The 24,698-nt window shown below is 42.1% G+C and overlaps 1 protein-coding gene across 1 annotated transcript in view; it reads left to right on the top strand.

The window, feature by feature from the left end:
• LOC119652741 overlaps positions 1-11,917 on the top strand; it is a 209,712-nt gene extending 197,795 nt beyond the window's left edge. The window contains exon 7 of the mRNA XM_038057040.1: positions 11,834-11,917. Coding sequence (XP_037912968.1) covers positions 11,834-11,850 — 17 coding nt within the window. The 3' untranslated portion in view covers positions 11,851-11,917. The remainder of the gene's footprint in view (positions 1-11,833) is intronic.
• Positions 11,918-24,698: the final 12,781 nt, after the last annotated feature.

Below are 24,698 nucleotides of genomic sequence, written 5' to 3'. Positions count from 1 at the left end.
CTTCCAGTTATCTCCTTAGGATTTGAGTTCATGACCCAACAATGAGCTGCTGGGATCCATTTTTATAGATAGTCCGTCATTGTATTTTCTGAAAACCTGCGAAAATAAAATCCCATGCCAGAGATACGCCGTGTATGTCTTTCCTATTGCAGCCTCTTCTGAATAGAAATCAAAACTTTTATGACGTGCATGTAGCGAACTATAAGAAATCCTAGGGATGAGGGAATCCTGATGAGATTTGAATATTTCAGCGAAAGGATGCAGAAGCAACAAGATAAAGGAGTGACCGGCAGAGTTGCATACTCACCTAAATTTCAACTGATAATACGCGCTTACACTTATGGCAGATACCAGCTTCTAATTTTCCTACTTTTAATGATAGTTTCCAAGGTTTTCACTGACAGTTAAATTCACACTATACATACCAGTCCAGTTGTCCCAAGGGAGAAAAGCAGCTTGGAAATTATGGCAGTTAACGTGGTAACCCTATGAGCCAACTCTCTTCCACCTGCCAGCACATGAAAAAGATTTTCGCAAAAGAATATCCCAACATAATTTTTTCCCGTATTTTCATGGAGAATTGCTGGAAGAGTCTGCAGCTATAAAATCGCATTATCCGATCCCATCGAGACCATAGGGACACGGGTGCCTAAGACGACCCCATGCCCAACTCAGCGCTTTACTCGTTTCGACATCTTATGAGATAGTAATTCCATTTTATGTGCAATTTGGTCAATTCACTGCACTTCTAAGGACATGCCGGAAGCCCCAGGCAAAAGACACCAAAAATGACCCAGAAAAAAACTAAAATATATAAAAGAGGAACGGGCAGAACACTTACGGATCGAGATTGGAATATAAGAACGATAAGAACTATCTATGGGTGACGAGACTATAAGGTAGCCGCCATGTTGCAATACAATCTTTCGGGCCGGATGATATTTTATGTGACTGAAGCAATTGATTGGATCGTTGCAAGCTTTAAATTTTATAGATTTCGTGACGGCTAGCAGAGGATTCCCATCGACAGTTTTATGTAGTTTTAAAGTTGAGCATTTAAAAAAAGGACGAGCTCAATTGAAATGCCATTGTCGGGTATTTGGACTGCCGGGAATTAAGGATTTTACTATCGGGAGTAGTGCTAGGAACTGATAACGGAGGTAGCAGTGTTTACGTAAGGCAGACCCTAGAACATCATAAAATGTTCTGAAGACGGAGATCCATTTTTCGTCAAGAATAGTGCAATATAACTTTTAATTATACGCTGAATTTACTGTCCTCTGTAAAAGTTATCGTATTCTAAGGGAAAGGCTGCTTAAGGTCTAGGAAGCGGCTGCTATTAACTCTTATAGGCTATAAAGTCTTTGAGTATCATGGCTAACAAATATCTTTGCTAATTTCAAATTATGGGGCAATTTTTCATGGTTAGTCCCAAACTTTACACAAAACGTGATCTGCGTAGTGATTATCCATTATCAGCAGATAAATCAAGATCCAATTAACATAGTTTGGGTGAAAACGGAAGAACTTCACTTTTGTAGGTGATATGAATGCTTTTCCTCAAACTATAATGGTTGTTACAATTTCAACTTCAGCTTTTAACGAAAACTTAAGTTATGTACATAGTTTTACAATTTACGAATTTACCTATTTATTCCAATTTCAGGTTGCAAACGGTCCCCACGGAGAACACCGGTGGTGGCATCCGTCAGTTGAATTAACAACATTCGAAATAAATTTCGAATCTTGCTAACCCTACTGCGCCACAATACCATACTCCGATGATTCCCTTCCAGTGTAGCGGGGAGAACATTTTTTTTTAACGACATGTTTATTTTATTGTATCTTTCTAAATAGAAATGATCAATAAATTTTCAAATCTTAGAGCTAAAATTCAAGTATTCCTCGTCTGTGCTATAGAATACATTAGTCTCAAAGTAAGATGACAGATTAGTCTACATACAAGTTAACCCGAACGGAAATGATGCACGCGCAAAAACACCTGTGTCAGCACCACATCCAAAAGCGACGTCTGCAACTATTGGGGTCATCGGTGCAATCGATGAAATCGCATGATTGCACATTAGGCAAAATCATATTAATTTCTTTTATATTTCAAAAAATTGTAGTTAGTTGTAATTAGAATGCCAAACAGGCATGAAGTAATAAATTGTTTTTTTTAATATAACTACCCGATATTTTTATTAACTGGCGCCCGAGCAGGGACCGCTTCGCACGTGTGATTTTTTCTTATCTTATCCTTAGAATCTCTAGTAATTTCGTTACATTATCGCAAAGTTTCCGCGAATTTTAAAACGATACGCGATAACCAAGTAATCGTTTTCGTGTAAACGCGAATGAAAAGTTTTCGGAGTGGAAAAGATAAAACCGGAATTAACCAAAATTTCGAAGCACGCGTGTTTTTCCTGATTTAGCCCCAAGTAGCCTTTGAATAACCAAAGGAGGCAAAAAGGACAATCGCTGATTAAGGATCCGAAGCAGTTCACCATAAAATTCGAACAAAACAAAATTTCATCCGATATGAAAGCAAGAGCGTTCCTAATGTAAGTAATTACAAATTATTATTGTAAAATTACACCAAATTGATTTCTCTAAAAAAGCTAACCAGATTCAATTAGAATAAATTCAAAGTTTTAAAGGTTCAATTAAGAATTGTATGTTTTGTTTTACCTTATATTCATTTATTAAAGCTATTGCATTATTGTCACTAAATTGTCTTTTATATACAAAAATATTTAATTTATTTTAATTCAAAAGAAAAATACTCGAAAAGCGAATCGTTTGAATTGACATAATCAAAAGTGAAATAATTAAAAGTGATTGAATTCAGGAAGTGAATAGTGAATATCTGCAATCTTTTTGAATTTATCGGGAAAGGTGATCTTTTAGTTATTCAAAAATGTCGAATCCTCATAATTTGATTCAACCACCGCGATTAAATCTCGATGGCCTTGCTGATGCTTTGCCCACTTTAGAACCACCGGTTAATGGCAATCATAATGAGTCTAATAATGCTCCGAACTACGAACTGCTCCAAACTATTTCCCGAGTAGTTGAGGAAACTCTCCGTACTCAAGGGAGACAAATGTTTAGTGCATTATTGAATCCCGCATCTGACATTGGAGATGAAGTAGACGTACCAGTTAATATCAGTAATAATGAGAATCTGTCCGAAATGGATAGAATTCCTGACGTCGTTAAGAGCTTGAGGACATTTTCTGGGGAACCAGGTGAATTCAGCTCATGGCGAAAGAGCGTTGATAGAATCCTTCATATTTATGACCATCTAAGAGGCACGCCGAAATATTACGGTATACTATCGGTTATAAGAAACAAAATTGTAGGTAACGCAGATATAGCATTAGAATCGTACAATACCCCTCTGAATTGGACTAAAATCTCCAAATGTTTAAATCTGCATTACGCGGATAAAAGAGATCTTGGTACCTTAGAGTACCAGATGACAACCTTAGTCCAAGGTGCGAATACCGTTTCCCAATTCTATCAAGAAGTGTATAATCACCTATCTCTTATACTTAACAAATTAGGGTCGATTGAAATGAGTCAGGACGCGATGAATATCATGACTCAATCGTACCGCGAAAAAGCACTTGATACGTTTATCAGAGGACTAAAAGGTGATTTGCCACGGTTGCTTAGCATTCGCGAACCGGCAGACCTACCGCAGGCCTTACATTTGTGTTTCAAACTTCAAAACATGGATTATCGTGCCCAATACGCGAATAATTCCAGCACCAATCCACGGAAGGTTCTCCATAATACTCCACCTCTTGTTCCACCACGTAGAATGATGTCTATTCCTTCTAGACAGGCACCAATACCAACCCCTAGGCGCGATTTTCATCCACAATTGGTCCATAATCCTCAAGTGCCACAGAGACCACGATTCTACTCACAAGGTTACCAACAACCCCAACATGAAGCTCCCCCAAAATAAGTTACCTCCTCCTCGACCACCACGAGGACCAGTACCTATGGATGTTGACCAATCCATCAAGTCTCACGCCATAAATTATGCCAATAGACCCCAAAACCAACGTTGGCTACCAAAACGTCCCCAACAAGCCTCCCAGAGGCATCACCCTCCACCTAAGATACAAAGAGTGTACTACACAGAACCTGATGAAACCAATGATGTTACAGAGGAACAATACGAACAAGACATGAACCAAGAGGACCTTAATTATGACCAGACCCTAACTGACTATGTGGACACTAGTGACGAACCAAGTATCGACCAATCCGAACAGCTGGACGATATCTATTTTTTAGATTAACACGCTCTTCACTCCCATATTTCGAGCATGTAGTACGAAGTGGAGAGCGTCTCAGATTTCTTGTGGACACAGGGTCTAACAAAAATTATATACAGCCTAGACACATCCGAAACCATATACCAAACAACAGAGCTTTCTACGCTAACTCCGTAGGAGGTAGCATCGAAATTACGCATCATGCATTTGTAAACTTATTTTGCCCTGATGCAACGAAAATTCAATTTTTTATCCTTCCAAGTTTGATTTCATTCGATGGTATAATTGGTAATGACACCCTTAAACAAATGAAAGCTATCATTCACACAGACGAAAACTATATGACACTTCACCCTAACTTACACATTCCTTTGAAACAGCATATCTCAGAGACTGTTAACAGCATTAACATCAGAACAACACATCTAAGCCAGGAGCAATCGAGTAGGTTAAAGTTAATCCTTAAGAATTGCTCGAAACTACTCACAGAACCCGACGAAAAGTTAACGTATACTAGCACAGTAAAGGGAGAGATACGTACGAAGACCGACGACCCTGTATACTCCAGGTCATATCCCTACCCAATGGCCTTGAAAGGAGAAGTTGAGAAAGAAGTAAACAAGCTTCTCAAAGATGGAATAATAAGACCCTCCAAATCCGCTTATAATTCACCAGTTTGGATCGTTCCTAAAAAGCAAGACGCATCCGGTGAAAAAAAATATCGAATGGTAATAGATTATCGCAAGCTCAACACGGTTACTATCCCAGAGAGATACCCCATTCCCGAAATAAGTGAAATTTTAGCGAATTTGGGCAAAAACAAATTTTTCTCTATAATCGACCTGAAGAGTGGATTCCACCAAATCCCACTCAAGGAGCGCGACATATCAAAAACGGCTTTTTCCATTAACAACGGTAAATTCGAGTTTACCCGTCTTCCGTTTGGGTTGAAGAATGCTCCGTCCATTTTTCAGAGAACCCTCGATGATATTCTCCGAGAGCACATAGGGGTGTGCTGTTACGTTTACATTGATGATATTATCATCTTTGGAAGAAACGAGGAAGAACACTTTAGTAATCTTGAAAAAGTGTTGAAAACCTTAGAAGCCTCCAACATGAAAATCCAGTCGGATAAATGCGAATTTATGAAAACGGACATAGAATTCTTAGGATTCGTAGTAAGTAAGGATGGTATCAAAACTAACCCTCAAAAGGTCCAGGCAATTGCGAATATGGCAGTACCTAAAACATTGAAAGATCTTCGATCATTTTTAGGAATGTCAGGATATTATCGACGTTTTATTCAGGATTATGCAAAAATTGCAAAACCCCTAACGTCTCTTTTAAGAGGGGTAGACGGACGAGTGTCCAAAAATCAATCCAAAAACAAAATCGTTCACCTCGACTCGAAAGCCTTAAATGCTTTTAATAATCTAAAAAATTGTCTTGTGTCTAAAGAAGTAGTACTGACTCATCCGAATTTTGAAAAGGAATTTCATTTAACAACAGACGCTTCTGACTACGCCATTGGTGCAGTACTCTCTCAGGATAAAAAACCCATCGTCTTCCTTTCCAGAACATTAACAAACACCGAAGAAAACTATGCTACCAATGAGAAAGAGATGCTTGCCATTATATGGGCACTGACCTCATTGCGAAGCTACCTTTATGGTTCTCGAAAGATTAAAATATACACTGACCATCAACCACTTACCTATGCTCTTAGCAATAAGAACACTAACAGTAAGATGAAAAGATGGAAAGCCATCCTAGAGGAATACAACTACGAGCTAGAGTACAAGCCTGGTAGAGCTAACGTTGTCGCAGACTCGCTTTCGCGGCCTCCTAAATCAACCCTAATCAATTCCCTTACCCCTACAGAACATAGTGATGAGAGCTCGTCACACAACCTCATCCCTACTGTCGAGTCACCCATTAATGCATTCAGGAATCAAATTATTTTAAAATTCGGCAATGAAGACAGCTACCAGCTACAAAACCCTTTTCCAAATTATTCGAGACACATATTTATCAAGGCGCAATATTCAAATAATGAATTAATAAGTATCTTCAAGCGTTACCTCAATCCTAACACCATAAATGGTCTTCTAACTGCCGAAGAGAATATGGGCCGCATCCAAGAAATTTACCCTGAACATTTCAGTAGCTACCGAATACGCTATACGCAGAAATTTGTCGAGGACGTCTCTAACGAGGCCGAGCAAGAAGAGAGAATACTACAGGTACATAAACGAGCGCACCGCAATGCCGAGGAAAATCGGTTACAGCTATTAGAGCATTTCTATTTTCCGAGAATGTCGGCAAAAATAAAAAGCATAGTAAAACGATGTTGTACTTGCAAAGTAAATAAATACGACCGACACCCTAATAAACCCTTACTAAACGCTACTCCTATCCCCGCATACGCAGGTCATACAATTCATATCGATCTCTTTAGCACTGAGGGACATAGAGTTCTAACTGCCGTCGATAAATTTTCTAAATTTGCCCAGGCTAAAATAATTGCTTCAAAATCCATCGAGGATATTAAACAACCCCTTACAGACTTGCTTTTCTTTTACTGTGTGCCAGAAATCGTTGTCATCGACAATGAAGGAGCGCTTAGGTCCGCCTCCATAACCTCCTTATTAGAAGATGACCTTAAAATCCGAATCTATAAGACTCCCCCTTATAAAAGTGAGATAAATGGCCAAGTTGAACGCTGGCACAGTACGCTTACTGAGATTATGCGATGCCTAAAGGAAGAAGGACCACCTAGATCCTTCGAAAATCTCTTGCAGCGTGCTGTTTACGAATACAACCTTACTATTCACTCCACTACGGGAAAAAAACCAGTTGAGCTACATTTCGGCCGAACTCCAAGAATAGACCCAGACGAATTAGAACGAATTCGGCTATCAAATATTGAGAAATTAAGACAGAAACAACAGACGGACATAAAAAACCACAATAAGACGAGACAGCCCACTAAGCAATACGAAACTGGAGAAACTATCTACGTAAAACAAAACAAAAGAAAAGGATCAAAATTGACAGCACGATACAAACAAGAAATTGTTAAAGAAAACAATAATACAACCGTTTTAACTGAATCTGGAAAAATCATACATAAAAGCCACATACGTAACTAGTCTTCCCTTTTCAGGATCTTACCCTACTTGGTAAACGCCAAAATTGAGATTTTGGACTTCTCGAACTCCCAAATCGTCTTGTTTCACACAGGAAGAGCAAAAATACAAGACGGAAATTTTAAATTGATCCACACTATCAACATCGATCAATACGAGCGCTTCGTAACAGATATTGAACCTGTTCTTAATCTCCCAGAAGTCAGACACTATTCTTTCTCATCTCATTTATCTTACGAGCTCAAACAAATTCAGGAATTTATTCGAAATTTAAAACCACGAAAAATTAAAAGGTCACTTGATTTTATCGGCAGTACTTGGAAATGGATTGCAGGTAATCCAGATCACGAGGACTTTGTCACTATAAATAATAGAAAATAATAATAGACAGGTTCTAATCAATCAAATGTACACTGAAAGAATCAATAATATTACACAAATTGCAAACGAAATTCAGAAATTATTTAAGGAAAGCAACAAAACAAATTATGATATGATATTAGATGTTAAATTCAGATTGTCAATAATTAAAGAAGAATTGAAAAATATAAACCTAGCAATTCATTGGGCAAAATTAGGCGTCGTTAACTCAATTATTTTATCAAAAATAGAAATGAAATTAGCTACTGACATTTTAGATAAAGAATTTGTACCGTACTCCACAATAGAAGAAGCTTTAGATTTCGCGGAAGTAAAAATAATAACAAATTTGTCATGTTTACTGTACATTATAAATATTCCTTTGACGACTAAGCCTATCTATGAAACATTATTAATTAAAGCTGTAAAGAAAAAACATATTATCAATTTCATCGAATTTAGTAAAATTTTGAAAAATGATGAACAAATATTTGGCGTAATTGAAAACTGTAAAAATGTAAATTCTTTAACCATTTGTAAATCGGATGAAATTTTGGATATCTCAAACACCTCTTGCATACCAAACCTGATGAAAAGCCTTACAGCCACATGCAAGACAACCAGCAATGCGCACATACCAACCATTGAAGAGATTGCATCCGGTACCATTTTGCTGAACCAATTTACTGGTACAATCGAAGCTGAGCAGATAGCCCATAAACTAAACGAAATAAAGGTTAAGCAATCGACGAAACTACCATCACCGGTTCCGACATCATCGTCGTCTTCGAAATCCGATCCAGAACCGCCAACATCAATTCCAACATCAGATCCACGATCAGCAACTACCAAGTTCAGGTTCAACGACATACGATTCTTTTAGCGATTGGGGACTATCGCATTTAAAGCCGGGCGAGTTAACCCGAACGGAAATGCTGCACGCGCAAACACACCTGTGTCAGCACCACATCCAAAAGCGACGTCTGCAACTATTGGGGTCATCGGTGCAATCGATGAAATCGCATGATTGCACATTAGGCAAAATCATATTAATTTCTTTTATATTTCAAAAAATTGTAGTTAGTTGTAATTAGAATGCCAAACAGGCATGAAGTAATAAATTGTTTTCTTTAATATAACTACCCGATATTTTTATTAACTTACACAACGTTTTGTTTGTCTTTATTTACATTCTAGAATTTTCTTTTCTCTTCAATCGACTTTCACTTGGCTGTTGTAGCAGTCTCCTGGCTAGAGGTTAGGATGGGAAACTAATGTTGCTTTGGTCACATGGATCTCCTCTCTCACTATCGCAATTTGAAGGTCCCTGTAGATGTTTTCGTTTTTCAAGGTGATCATCAGTAGAATTCTGGAATCAGCTCCCTAGCAACACGATGTGAGATGTACACTCTGAACCCCACAGCTGAATTCCATAACTGCATTTTGACTTTATGACGGCTTTGTAGAGCCGAATCGAGTCCCAGGAAAAGAAGCCAATACATGTTTTTGGTTCTCAGCTTCATTTGCATTACCTTCGTCTCAATATGTTTTCTCTATGTTAGTCGTCTGTCTGGTGTGGATACTTAAAATGGCAGTAGCATCTGCAAACGTTGAAGTTGTCAAATTAGGATCAATTGATGGATCGAAGGTATAGATGAGGTAAAGTGTCGGTCCAAGGACACCGCCTTGGGGAACTCCAGCTTGGGTGTTGTACTCGAGAGACGTCAAGCTTCTATATTTCAGTCTGAATTTGCGAAGAAAGAAAAGATTCCAAAATTTTATGAAACTGTACTGAAAGCAGCTTTTTTATTTTAAAAATCAATGCTTCGTTCCACACTTTGTCCAAGGCTTACGCCACATCCAAAAAGACGGCTGAGCAATATTTTCTATCCTCCAGTCCACTTCTTATCCCAGAGACGATCCTGTGAATTTGTTCCATTGTACCATGCTTTTTTCGAAACCCAAACTAGTGCTGAGGAATTACTTTGTTTTCCTCTAAATGTGGTGATATTTTTAAAAGTAGTAATTTTTCGATTACCTTTGAGAGGATGGGTAGCAGACTTATAGGCCTGTATAATGCAACCGCTGTTTGGTCTTTCTCACATATAGGAATCATTGTAACTTTTAAAACTTGGGGAAATAGGTGACAGGTAAAATTGCTTTGAATATGTGAGTCACGTGATTGATTGGGATTCCAAGAAGTTCGTTCAACATTTTCCCGATGATTGATATCCTTGAGCTTTCCTTAGGTGCCCTTGTTCTCTAAAATCTTGAGCAGCTTGTTTGGCTCTAAATGAGAAGCTTCCCTTCGGTGTAGGCATAGATATTTTTGAAAGCCTTAACTTTATCTCCGACCCATGAGGAGGAGTTATCCTTTGCAAATGCCGCCCCTTCTTCGGCACCGCTTCTTGCGCAGCTGCCGTCTGCTGACCTCAAAGGCGGTTCACACTGAGCAAGTCTCTTCAACTTTCTTTTAGCTTTCCACAGGGGAAAATCAGTTGATGCAGTAGGCGACAAACCTCGTAAGTAACTTTGTAAGCCAAGTTGTTCCAGTTGATCATTAAGGGCTTCATGGATCGGTCGACTTACTCGGGGCAATTGTTTTTTAGTCTGAAGATCTCGCTTTAGTTGAACCAGCGGTAGTGTCCTATGCGGTGTACTATTATTAAGGTTTTGTGTGAAACAACATCCACACAAAATACATCCGGTTCTGAAATCTGAAAGTTAATACTAGTATAGCTCCCGGATTTTTCGTCGATCTGCTGGCCAATAAATGGGTTCTGCAGAAAAGAGACGATTTCAAGTCTATTGTATCGAGCTAGCACGTCCCACAACTGACTTCCCTTGTGAATGATCAGTCTGGAACCCCAATGAGTGTGCTTAGCATTAAAATCTCCAGCAGGTTTCAGTTCAGCACGATAGACCAGCTAGGGAATCCTATCACAGTTTATAATATTATAACCGACTTCGCCTGAAATTTTTCATGCTTCAAATCTTATTTAATCTCTGACAAATCCACTCCTGGTTCGATCCCTTCTATCACTACTGTAACGTCCTTGGAGCTTTTCGATTGGTATGTGTAGTACTTTTTACCTTCTTTGTCAAAGCTGGCTATTACTTTTCTGTAGTTGTTTTCGTCGTATATTTGCATCTTTGTTTCATGGATTGAGTCTTTAATGGGTGGGACTAGGTGGTAGGTGCTTTTACCAATTAATCTTGTGGGATTATCGACAAGTTTTTGGCTCAGCTATATTGGCAGCGGCTCCAATTTTGAAGTGTTTTCACCTACTGTCTTTTCTTAATTTGTACTAAGCAGCGCAAACCTCGGGCTGTCGTTTTCGTCATGATTCGCTAGGTTGGATGTATTTTTCCCAACGGATGATCGCGGGCTTATGTTTGGAAACCAGAATGTACCTGTTCAGACCAGTCTGCGTTCGAGCTCGTGCTCTGTACGTTTAAAACATTTTGCTTCACAATATTTTCATGATGAGCCTTTGTTGTTTCCTCACAGAATTTTTCAAAAACTCGGCTTACACAGTTTGAATATGTTATTGGTCCAGGCTACTAAACAAACGTTCCCTTTACATTCGTAGAGAACGGAAAGTCCCGGAAAGGGAGATCCCTTTGCGTCTAGCACGTACCGTGAAAGTATGTAGTAGGCAAACCCTAAGTAGCTACCGCTGGGAAGGCTGAGTGATCACAGGGGCTATGATCTGACGATAAATGATTAACTGTGACTACCAGGCATGGTCTCTTGACCATGCCAAGATTACTATACTTTTCCCAGGAAAAACCCAGGTGATGTCAGGTAAAATCCAGAAAGCTGACCCTATTGAAGTCTGAGGAGCGTTTTAAACGAAAGCTTCAAGATTAAATCCTTATATTACGTTAACAAGTCGAAAGCTGGATGCTTCAGGCATAAAGGTTTTGTGTTCATCTTATGCGAGCAACTTTCCATGCTCGTTTTTCTTTTCGCAGATAGCTACAAATTCAAAATATTTCTTCATATATGTATTTCCAAACTTTCAGATATATGTACATATTGAAGACATGAATATTATGCTTATCCTAAACAAACATCGTCTATTAAGGCATACTGATTTGTACATACAGTGGGTCAAACGCATAATCGGACAAAGAGTGCTCCATGTTTTGAATATGTTTATTTGTATTAAATTATAAGTTTTTTTCTCAAAATTTAAATAGAGCTTTTAGATAATAAAAAGATATGTAACATCATATATTTTCATTCAACATTATTATCCCTTAACTGGAGTCGTGTGTTCCAAATGGACCCCACCGTCCACATTTTTACTCTAATATTTATATTTTTTAACTTACACACGCTCTCGTCTAAGTAATCTCATTACCTCACGTACTACGGTAGTTGCCGAAAATAGGGCGGCTAATCTTTGCTAGAAGCAGAAATACAAATAGTTTGAGGTCCAAATTGACCCACAACACCAGTTACGTATATTTTTAAGACTTGGTGTAAAACAAAAGCTTAGTAAAATCGGTTTACTGTCTCTCTGTCTATCTGCCACACGCATTTTTCTCGCAGTCCGTTACAACGATTGATACCAAATTAGGTGGAAAGGTGGGAACTGTGAGCGCTCACGCGTATCCCATACATGCAAAAGGAGGGTGACATTTATTTCATCAAATATAGTCATGTGGGGTATCAAATGAAAGGTCTCGGTTAGTACTTACCGAAGCCGAGTTTCGTCATCTCTTGGAAAGGTGGGGAGTGCGGGTGGTTGAGATTGATTATTTCTTTGACGGTTCCATTTTCAGAAACTACCTAACTGAAAAATCAGGTAGCTGCCACCATATGGTGCCTAGGCTCCGAAATACCCTACATACCGATATCTGTTCAAATAAAGTTTATAATAGTATATTACTATATTTGTTAGTAATTGGCTGCAAAACCCCCCTTAAGTTAATCCTAATATCACGAAATTCCCTCAGGGGTCGTTAACGATTTTTAAACGGGTCGCTTACGATACGGGGTGTGACGTCCCCGAGGTGCCCGAGTAAGTAGTTCTGCCCCCTAGCTGGCAGCATACCTGCGTCCTAGGTAGTAGCCTCGAGAAAGCTTCTCGGTGAAGAGCGAACCGCGAATGACCGGTACACGTCGGGACACACTGGGAGTCTCCGGAGCCGTCGACAACTCTCTGTCGGCGTCGACGGGGTGATGTGAGCGTAGCTCTGCCAAGGTGGTAGTTGCGACGTGTATCAGGAGCCAGCCCCTTCGGGACCCTGGTCGGGAAGTGTGCATTGAACCGGTGTTAGTAGACCGCGTTGCCCCGAGCGAGCGCTGATCCGTCCGTGAATTCCGGGATCAGCTAAGCGTAGGTCAGGCCTCAGGGAACTGGGGTAGGGGCTGTGTCCCCGAGGGTATACCCGTTCTTGACTATTGCGGCCCGCTCCCTTGCACACGATGCGCTGGTACCTTTTTCATGGAGACCATTCTGAAAATTATAAAAAAAAACGACGAAACAACAGACAAGGAGGAAGAGCTGGGTGCGTTTGGGCGGAGCACAAAGATGCGTCGTTGACCGCAGCGACCAGTGAAAGAGGCAACGAGGGCTGATATACCCGATGAGACACCGGGGCGTCCAAATAAAGAGGAAGCCTCATCAAGTGGTCCGACTGACCGTGCGGGGATGGCAACTCCATTACCTTGCAGTGCCCCTGTCCTGGAAGTAAGCTCAGTGAGAAACGCTAGTCCTGAGCAGATGGATTTGGACACAAATCGAGTGGAAATGCATTCGACCGTCCTCGCTAGAGCCGAAGAGGAAAGGCTCATCCGAAAGTGCGCAGCAGTGGTGAAACGTATGCGGTCGGCAACGTTCCTTCAGAGAAACGTCAGCAAAGGCGTCAAAAACGGGCTGATGGAACTGGAGGAACTACTGGACCGCATTTCCTTTTATAGACGCACGTGGAGAGCAGCGGAAGACGATTGTAGAGCAGAAACAGTCGCACTCCCCGCTGAGAATGCTGCTTGCGTCAAACGGACCGCAGATAGCCCTCTGCAAAGTGAACAGGGGAAAAAGCGGAAAGAGGACGACGTGCCTGAAGGAGACTTTATCGAAGTAGTCTCCAAGGCCCAAAAAAAGAAGGCGAAAAAGGATAAAAAGAAACAACGGACTCCGGCGCCAGAGACACATCTGTCCAAAAACAAGGAGGCTGCCAACCCAAAGCCAGTAGCGGAAAAAACGAGGAAACGAAGAAGGACTAGATCGTCGGCTCTGCTCATTAAGCCGACGGAAGGCAAGACATTTGCGGAAGTCCTTAGTGAAATCCGCTACAGGATGAAACCCGAGGAGAACGGAGCAGAGGTGTCTTCGATACGGAAAACGAGGAGTGGTGGAGTTCTCGTCGAACTGGGCCCAAAGACGACCGACAAGAGCACGTTCTGCGAAGCGGTCAAGGGGCTATTGGGGGAGAAGGCCCTTGTTTCCAGCCTAGAACCCATGTGCTCTCTGGAAATACGGGATCTTGACTGCCTCACAGAAAAGGCCGAAGTAGAGGAGGCGCTAAAGCGTGAATGTCCAGAGGTAACCAATGCCCGGGTAGGTATTACCTCTGTAAATGCTCGAGGCCAAAAACTTGCCGTGGTGGATGTCCCCGAGCAATATGCGAGGAAACTCCTTAACAGCGGGAGAATCAAAATCGGATGGGTAGTATGCAGGGTACGAATGCGGATAGTCCCCACCAAGTGCTACAGGTGTCTGGACTATGGACACACATCAGCAGCTTGCAAGGGTCCGGACAGGAGGACAGCATGCCGGAGATGCGGCCAAGCGGGTCATCAAGCGAAGACTTGCAAGGAAAGCGAGAGTTGTGTTCTCTGCAGGGATCGTGGCGCATCTGGCGAAAGCGTCGCACACACTGCGGGCTCGGGACGGTGTCCGATCTTCAGGGCGGAATTGGAGAGGGCTAGGGTGCGAACGCCATGATCCGCATTTTGCAAATTAACATGCACCGGAGTGCAACCGCTCACCAGTTGCTAGCGCAGTTCGCTGCGGAAGTAAATGCTGATCTAGTGCTGATTAGCGAGCAATACCGAAACAAGGACCCGTCCTCATGGTATCTCGACTTATCGGGCACCGCTGCCATCTGGGTTCGGGACGACGTTCGACTTCGTGTTCTTGCCGAAGGCCGGGGGGACGGATTTGCCTGGATCCGGTGTTTAGGGATAACGTTTTTTAGCGTTTACCTGACGTCGAATGAGTCGATTCCGGACTTTCAACGCCGGCTTGATGCTCTGGAGGACGCCGTTTCGAACACGGAGGGACGAATCCTGGTTGGCGGTGATTTTAATGCCAGGGCTCTTGAATGGGGCATGCCTCAATCAGACTCCAGAGGGAAACGGATTCTGGAAATGGCGGCGAGAACCGGGCTCGTAATTTTAAACACCGGATCCACGCCAACGTTTCGGCGCTCAGGTTGTGAAGGGAGCATTCCCGACATAACTTTTGCGTCGGAATCTCTGGCATCATCGGTGGACGGGTGGCGAGTCCTAGAAGACTTCTCGGCAAGTGATCATCAGTACATTGCGTTCGAAGTGTTTGACGCTACTTGCCGGCGAGCACCAACACGACGTTCCCCCTGCGTGTGGAATGTCGCGAAGGTGAACATCGGAAGGTTCGTCGAAGCTCTTGGAGCAGGTAGGGCCGCGCTGGGGGGCACTCCGGGGGGTGGTGGTGTCGCAGCTGACACCGTCGTAAATTCAGTGATGAATCTGATAACGACGGCGTGTGAGGCTTCCATGCGCCGGAGAGGCCGCAGGCGCGACAAGCCTTCTATGTACTGGTGGACGGCGGAAATTGCCGACCTACGGAAGGAGTGTCATAAGCTCCGCCGTTTGGCACAACGTTTGTACGCCAACGAGGAGGCATGTGCCATAAAGACACAATATAGATCAGCAAAAAGGAGACTCCGCAGCGCTATAAATAAAAGCAAAGCTCGCGGCTGGCAAAATCTTATTAATGAGGTGAATGATGACCCGTGGGGACTTGGCTATAAGCTTGTCACACGGAAAATCGGGGCTCTGCGGAAGCCCTGCATACTGAGCACCGACCAGATGGACCGCATTGTGCGGGCATTGTTCCCCAGACACCCTGTACGGCTTGATGTAAACAGCGCGGAAAGCGTCGTGGATTGCCCCCTTTTCACAATGGGAGAACTCGAAGAAGCGGTTCTCACTATGAAAAACAGGAAGGCGCCAGGTCCTGATGGCATTCCGACGGAAGTTTACAAACTGGTGTTCCGCCAACGGCCAGAATTGCTGCTCGAAGCGTTCAACGCGTGCTTGAAGGAGGGCATTTTTCCTTCTCGCTGGAAAGTGGCCAGACTCGCGTTAATCCGTAACGGTAAAGGAGATCCGGAGCTCCCGTCTGCATACCGACCGCTGTGTATGCTTGACACGGCCGGAAAAGTGCTCGAGAAGCTCATCAGGGGTAGACTCGCTGAAGCGATCCGTGCTGCCGGGGACTTATCCGCAAGGCAGTTCGGGTTTAGAACAGGGAAATCTACAGTGGATGCTGTTATGGAGGTCGTAGATGCGTTTAATCGAGCCGGGGCACACAGTCGCCGATCTCGACGGATAGTGCTCCTCATAACGCTTGATGTCAGAAATGCCTTCAATTCCGTGAGATGGACAGATATGCTGGGCACACTAGAGAACTCCTTTCACGTGCCAAGCTATCTCTTGCGGATATTGAGGGATTATCTGAAAGACCGCTCCCTGTTCTATGAGACGCTAGAGGGCCAGAGGAGGATGGAAATCACGTCGGGAGTAGCGCAGGGATCCATCCTAGGGCCGGACCTCTGGAACGCTTCCTACGATAGTCTGCTGAGACTCGATATGCCTGAAGAGTCGCGCCTTTTCGGTTATGCAGACGACGTTGCGGCACTTGTTGCCGGACGCACTGTTGAACAGGCGCAAAGCAGACTTGGCATATTGATGCGACGGGTAAGCGGATGGATGACTGCTCACGGTTTCAACCTTGCGCTGGAAAAAACCGAAGTAGTCATCCTGACCAGAAGAAGAATCCCGACCTTGCGTCCCATATCGATCGGCGAGTTGACTATAGAGTCAAAACCAACGGTTAAATACCTTGGTTTAATGCTCGACTCGAAGATGAGCTTCTTCGAGCAAATCAAAGCAGCCGCGGACAGGGCTGCAGCAGGAGTCGCGGCCTTGAGTCGGCTAATGGCGAATGTCGGCGGCCCTATATCAACTAGGAGACGTCTCCTCATGGGAGCAACGCAGTCCGTCCTTCTCTATGGTGCGGAGGTATGGGCTGATGCCCTTGACAAGGAGGTGCATCGTAAACGCCTCGCTCAAGTGCAGAGGCGGGGAGCTTTGCGAGTGGCGTCTGCTTATCGCACTGTCTCTGAACCGGCTGTGATGGTGATTGCGGGAGTGATCCCCGTTGCCCTCCTTGCCAAGGAGCGCAAAGCTATCTATCGCCGTAAGGGCGAAAACTTAAGAGAAGTGGTTGCCCGTGAAGAACGTCAACGCACCCTTAACGAGTGGCAACTTTCTTGGCAAAATGAGCCAAGGGGCAAGTGGACTGCGCGGCTCATCGACAAATTAGACCCGTGGTTGAACAGAAAGCACGGTGAGATTGATTACTTCCTTACCCAACTTCTAAGTGGGCATGGAGGTTTTCAGTCTTACCTGCACAGGGTTGGGAAGGCGCGATCTCCTGACTGTGTGTTCTGCAATAGAGTGGCGGATGACGCTGAACACACCTTTTTCTCTTGCGAGAGGTGGGACGGCCTCCGCCAGCAGCTTTATGCAGACACAGGGGAGCTCTCTCCAGACAACATTGTCAGAGAGATGCTGAAGAGCGCTGGCAGCTGGAATCGTATTGCGCATTATGTTCGGGCTCTTCTTACTACGAAGAAGATTGAACTCGACCGGCAGAGGGAACGGACGGTAAGGGGTTCCCTGAACTAACAACTCCCTTCCTCCCCTCCCCTCCCGTTGGTGAAAGGAATTCCCTGACTTGAAGGCTCCCAAAGCCGGGAGAGCGGGAGGGCTAGCCCGAAGTAATGTGTCAAACGGTTCCAGGCTAGTTCTCTGATGACGGGGAGGTGTTTAGTTGGTAGTCCGCCAGCGTGCTGTTGCGGGAGTCCAACACTCTGTGCGTAAACGCATTCACCTACCCTACTCCCAAAAAAAAAAAAAAAAAAATATCACGAAATTGCGGGAACGTAGGTTGTAATAATAGAGCATTATCCTACCAAGTTTGGTGGAAATCGCACTATTACTAACAAAGTTGCAACAGGTCGAAATTGTCGCTTCTGTTCAAATTCAACATTTTGAATGCCAATATCACTTAGAAGCGAATATCTTCACACAATCAATGCATATATTACGTGCTTTACCTTTATAAAAGAAATACACAAAACCTTTCATAACTGAAGCGTCCAGCTTGCGGTTTCCCGACTTATTAAATTTCGCGCAAGGGGATTTCACATTTTCCTTCACATTTAATTTATTTGGTCCTTCTATTGTAACATTACATTGGCGGATTTTAAATCCCCTTCAAATATAGAAAAATTGTTATTAATTATTATTTATTAAAAAATAAAATTGACTGGTCAGATTTGAATGCAAATTTCTCCCTAATTTCGCCATTAAAATGTGTTCCTTGCATTTTAATTTATTACATACCATTACTAGAACTCGCGATAGTAATTTGAAGCAGAACTTGCGAAAGGTAAGAAACTGACGAATATTTGCTTTTACCACTTCGAATATATGCAATAATTAAGTTTAATAACAACGGGAAATGACAACGACTAAAAATGATAAAAGTAAACAATTGGGACTAAATCTGTTTATCTGAGGATTTGCCAAAATGTTTACATTGTTTCAGTCATATAATAAATTCAAAATAACCTGAAATTAAAATTGAGGTTTTGAGCGCTATTTCCAAAGAAAAGGCCCCAGTGTGCTTCGTCGCCTTTCTCAATTTCTCGTATGCTACCTTGCATTGCCCAGGCTTTACCAACGTGCATGCGAGTATAGGATTTAGTAACCAAGCTGCAAATGTTGAACAAGCGTACACTACGAAAGTGTTTGTTAAATATTGCAAAACCGAATCCACATCCTCCCGATGAACATACTACCCTTCAGCTGCATAATATATTATTCTTCTGTTTCTTTGTCCTTCGTCCCGTTCAAAAGCGGGATTGGCTCGCCTTGATCGATTGTGCCATATTGTTCTATCAAAAGCCTGATCTGGTTCAATTCCCCAGGTTCCCCATCCAGCATATCAAGCAACCGCGGTTTTGGCCGTCCTTTTGGTCGCTTACCTTCAACTTCGATGTTGAAACCAAACTTGACAAGCGAATGCTCGTTAACGCTAATTGCACGAGTATACAATTGAAGACAGTTTTCTCGCACACCTCTTCACAAACGGTGCAATTCCATATCGATCGCGGGTTTCCTCATTTCGGATGTGACAAACGCGTATCACGCCACTAGTCAACATCTTTGCTTCCATTACTGCACACCGTGACACCGTTCATTTCTATTATAGTCGGTCAACACTCAGAACCGTAGAGGACGACAGGACAGACCACACTGCAGAAAACTTTAGATTTGAGGCTTTCTTAATACGTCAACCACAAAGAACAATTGCTGTGAAACGCTATTTGGTCCAGTTTGCCGCGTAACTAGGGGTATATAGGGCGCTGGACGCTGAATTTCCCATGTGACAGTGTCCATAACAAGAACAAATAGGAGGTATGAGAGGACGCTTCCTTTATGAACACCAACAAAGACATGAAGCGGTTTTCATACACCTGGCACTCTTCAAAATTTACTTTTCGAATCATGGTAGAACAATTTAGCCGAGTGCACGATTTATTCTGCCACTAGGTATTGTCGCATGGCAAACCATATTTCAATGATTTCGCGAATACGGTTGTCAAGAATGCGTTCAAAAATCTTCATAGTAGGGAACAGTAACCGGCTCGGACGGTAATTTAAACATTCTGCTGAACTACCTTTCTTTTTTCATATTGAAACTGTGGTGCTTTCTTGCCAATCAGGTGGTGTTCTACCTTGTTTAATAACCCGATTGATGGTTTCACTGAACCACAGTGTTGGGTCCCAACTCTTCACTTTCCAGAGCTCAGATATGATTCCTCGGCTTCACTTGCGCTGACTGGAGGAATTGTTTCAAAAGTTCGGCAATGGTTGTGGAAGTGGAGGATGAACAAATTCTTCGGTTGAAATCTGTTCAAAATGTACTCAATATCCATCCGTCGCAGCTCGTCGGTAAGTAAGCAAAGCGTCCAGTTTATCGTAAAGGTGATTGTAATGGATCGCTCGGGTAACAGCGATAGTTTTCTTTGCTTCCCGGTTGGCATTCTCGTAAATTCTTCAATTAGGCAGCGTTTTACCGTCGAGAAACTTTTAGCAGAAGCTAATGCCTTCCTCATGCTGCTTTACCGGTAGCTTGATTTGTAAGACAGCAATCAATGGTCATTGATGAGATGAGATGGTTTCATAGGAAACAGTTTCGTAGTCGGGAATAATGAGGATATAGTCAGTGACGGTGGGGATATATGTAGCTTTAAAATGCCTTCCTTTGACAGGCTGTCGCGGCACCTGTCAAAGAAGATAAGGTCGGATTTAGCATAGTGGAGTAACTCGAATGAATTTTCATGACCCTAAAATATCGGAAGACGTACATTCTTGTGGACGACAAATTAGATAGCCAAATCAGGAGTGGATCGATTACACATAATCAAAGGGCAACAATATTGTCCCTGACTATGCCTTATTGTAGAATCAATTTTGCTGGTAGTGGAATAGATATTCCAAAGATTCATGTATGTATTCCTCAATTCAATTTCCTCTTCTCTAGCCTTTGTCCCGTTCACAAGCGTGGTCGGCTCGTCGTGATCGGTTGCGCCATTTTATTTTGTCATTTGTCTGATCTGAATGCAATCGCTAGGCTTCACCATCCAGTTGTATTCATCAATTCAATTTTGAGGGAAAAACATCCCCTCCATTAGGAACTGAGTTAAATGAGCCGTTGCCTTAGTGCCCAAATTTCAAACCTCGCTTATGTCATAGGAACAGCCTAGACCATTCAGATGGAAGTCATATATTACCCAAAAAAATAAACAGGAGATGCATAATATATGTTGGCCTTACCATGTGTTCGAAGAAAAGCATAAAGGGCTGACAAATTGATATGACCTTAGAATGGAACTCAAATCTGAGATAACATTTTTTTAAGTGTTAAACAGCCGACCTGTACCCGCACAAATATTATGGTGTCAAAACAAGTTTCAGCAAACCACATGCTAAAAGTGAATATCCAGGAAACATCACTACCCTAATAAAATATTAATATCTACAACAATTTATTTGTTTATCCTTCCACTATATTATTTACTTTTTTTTTGAATTTCCTTTAGAATCTCCAAACCATCAGACTTCGAAATAAACTTACATATCTGTAATGGGGTAAATTTCTGGGTTGAAAGTTAAATCTTCAATAATTTATCATTCAACTAGTTTGCTTTAACTCCTCCCTCAAAACATTGACTTCCTTCATCACATTCCATATATCATCGTACCCACGCACACACCGCTTCACACAATTACACACATTTCTCGAAATGACACAGAATAGTTTTCCCGGTACAGCAACAAGCTATCATGTCAACTTGACCATTATATCTGAAATTATCTTCATTAAGTCCTTTCCCGTCGTCAACGTCGCTAGAATGTAACCAAAGAGGTGATAGAATGTGGCTACGCCCGCTATTCGGTTGCTTAGGAGACAACGAGAAAGACGCCTGTATCCTTTGATGACCCCACGACTTTATGGTCGGCTCCAGTGTGTTTTTTGCTGGCAGTTTCTCATGATTCATCCTACTTTTCCTGGAGGCGTCTCTTCAATGAAGTTTTTTACTACAAAGCTGACAGTACTATCACTAAACATAAATCCTGCGAAAAGTATATAACGTACGATGGAAGGAATAACTCTGAACGTATTGCCGGTCATGAATGGGAAACACGTAGGGGCTAATGGTTGCTAAAGACGGGGCGAGTAAGGAAATCCATACACAGATGGTTATAAACTATATACAAAGTGTGGTAGAATTTGTGGAGCATGTCAAAAAGATATGAGTCATAACAAGCTGAAAAGGAAACTAGCCAGATACGGCGGAGCTGAGTGTTTCAGATATATAAGCACATGCATTCTTCAATTAACAAAATTATTCGCCTTCTTTCTTATGCATGGTCTCTTCGGTGCATTATATTCTTTCATTTTATCAAAATTTGAAATTTTGAAACTTGTTGATAAAAAAAAATTAGGGTGGAGTGCTCTACAAGCATAAAATACAAGTCAGAAACCTGAAGCTCGGTGTTTCAGGTATGAAAGGTTTTATCGATATTTTGTGTAGGAATATCTGGGAACATGATGACTCCAATTATACATAGCGCGTAGTCTATGTACGTTGAATTCCTATGTCGGATATTCAATTCCATGCAGCACTGATATCTTGCATCATGAGGGCTAGTAATTTGATCAGAAAGGGGCAACTTTGACCTATTATAAGTGTGGTAATAACGGTGAGATCTCTACAAAACTTTTCACTATGGCACTCTCTACTAAAGTCTACCTCACTGCACAATTACGCGGATCTAGGATGAATTAAGGAGGTTCGCAGTATAATTTCAAAATATAATAATGTGCGATTATAAACTTTATTTGAGGACATATCATAACGGGGAATATTTCGTGGCCTACAGTGCAGTGCCAGCGAACATTGCTGACGTCAATGCAACTATTAAATTTAGGGAATGAAGTTTTATGACATGTATACTTTTTTTTAATACGTATCAGCTTCTTATTATTTGCCCACATCTTCACTCTCTGTTAACGCAAGAAAAAGTACCATAATGTCTTACTTTTTCCTCAAGTTGTAATAAACTCAAGTAATTGACAGTAGGTTCTGGCTAATTTTGGATTTTTAGCTCCTGTCTCTTTGTCTGGATCCATCACACTTTAAAGCCAACGACAGACCAGTTTGTTTCCGATCGACGACGAGGAGAAAAAAATGCCACCCTTTCAGCGTTTAAATAACTGTTAAACACCTTCCTTCAGTGATGGTATAGGGAGTGGAAGTGAAGAAAATCCCTGGACCCTTGCACTTTGTGAAAGAGAGCAAGAATAAGTAAGAATATTTAAAAAATCTTAAATGGGCATCTTCTGTCATTTAAACTATGAATGGAACCAATTAGAGATTCTACAATCTTTGCGCAAAGCATGCCACGAAATCTGTTCAGGGATATTAGGCGATGACGGCTTTATGGTTTCTTACCGGGGCAAAGGCAAATCGTCAGGCGCTGCTTCACCTCTACCCTGGGAGCAGCGTGACCGAAGCGGCTCGCAGAGGTTAAATGCTCCTTTATATAATTCGCATAATACAACATGACTTGACGAATTATATTGAGCGTCAATCCGCCTTATGGTTAAGTAATTAAAAGCATATAAAACGAAATTGGATGGACAAAATATTAATAACTTCTAAATAGAAATAACTATATTTAATTTAAAATCGCCCATTTTAATAAATTCATTTTTTTATCTTTTTTATTTCACAGTTCAAAAGGCAACATATCAATATTTTCTTAGTGTCACGCGCGCACTGTCAATACCAAGTTCACGGGCTACCATGATTTTTTTCAAATATTCGGTTAGCTAATTTCTGAGAACGGCTTCTTCTGGTAATTGACTTTTTCGCCCCCCGTACACCTGTCTCTATAACCAAAGTTAGAAGTAATATCTGCTTTGAACTACTAAACGAGACGCTTCATTTGATATTCCAGATGGGCATATTCGATGAAAAAACATGTTACACCCATCTTCTATGGTAGGTACATGGGGACGCTCTCCCCTTAAAGTCAACGTGCAACAAAGTAATGCACCATATGTAAGGGACTTCAGAGATCCCATCTTCTCACCAAATTTCAATCGGTACACTCGCTTTTGAGAAAAATGTGTGTGACAGACAGACAGGCGGGCGAACAGACAGACAGTGAATTGATTTTAATAAGATTTTGCGTTCAACAAAACCTTAAAAAAGATTACTGAGTTTTCACATCCGATACCCTATATCGCTATTTTCTGTCAAATCCGTGGATACCTCCTAAATATATTGTATATATATGTGGGCTTCACCGGATGTTGTAGGGTTGAAAACCGTGGTAAAATGTTCCCTCCATCTTAAGCCACTGATCGTCATGAATAAGCAGTTTACAGTAAACGCCTCTCATAGAACAATCAAAATATTGTCTTTCGTGGTGGGGTGTACGATAACGAATTCGTTATTATTTGCGGCTGTTTATATTTCCCTAACTTGCTCAATAACAAATTCCCCTTTGTCATGGCGTACTGCACTCTTCCCTGCCCGCCCCACTAGCAGCGAAAATAAAGGCCTTCAGCTCTTCACGCTCTTTGATGCTACTTCCATGACCGGGCAATCAGAATGGTTTTATGATGCGCGTTGATAACATGGCCGACTAATTTGCAAGGGCAGCCGAAACCACTTTTAACGGCAACCCAGTGCTCATCATTATTCCCTACAAAGACTTCAACATGCGTCCCGTCTCATGACTAAGATAGTTGCCTTTTAAAAGATGGCCGTTTCTTAGAAGCAAGCCATGCTGAGTTTCGAAGGTCGAAGATGTGGACACCATACACAAGCGAAGGCAAGAGTATTAAGCAATGATTTCACTCGATGCTATTGTCACAGCTCGTTTCACGCATCCAAAGGACAACTCCTAAATCTACTGGTAATCGGAACGTGATCGCATACTCTATTAAGATGCTTCTCATTC

This window comes from Hermetia illucens, chromosome 3 (assembly GCF_905115235.1).
Source record: "Hermetia illucens chromosome 3, iHerIll2.2.curated.20191125, whole genome shotgun sequence".
Taxonomy (NCBI): Eukaryota; Metazoa; Arthropoda; class Insecta; order Diptera; family Stratiomyidae; genus Hermetia; species Hermetia illucens.
This window is presented reverse-complemented; position numbering and strand designations above follow the sequence as displayed.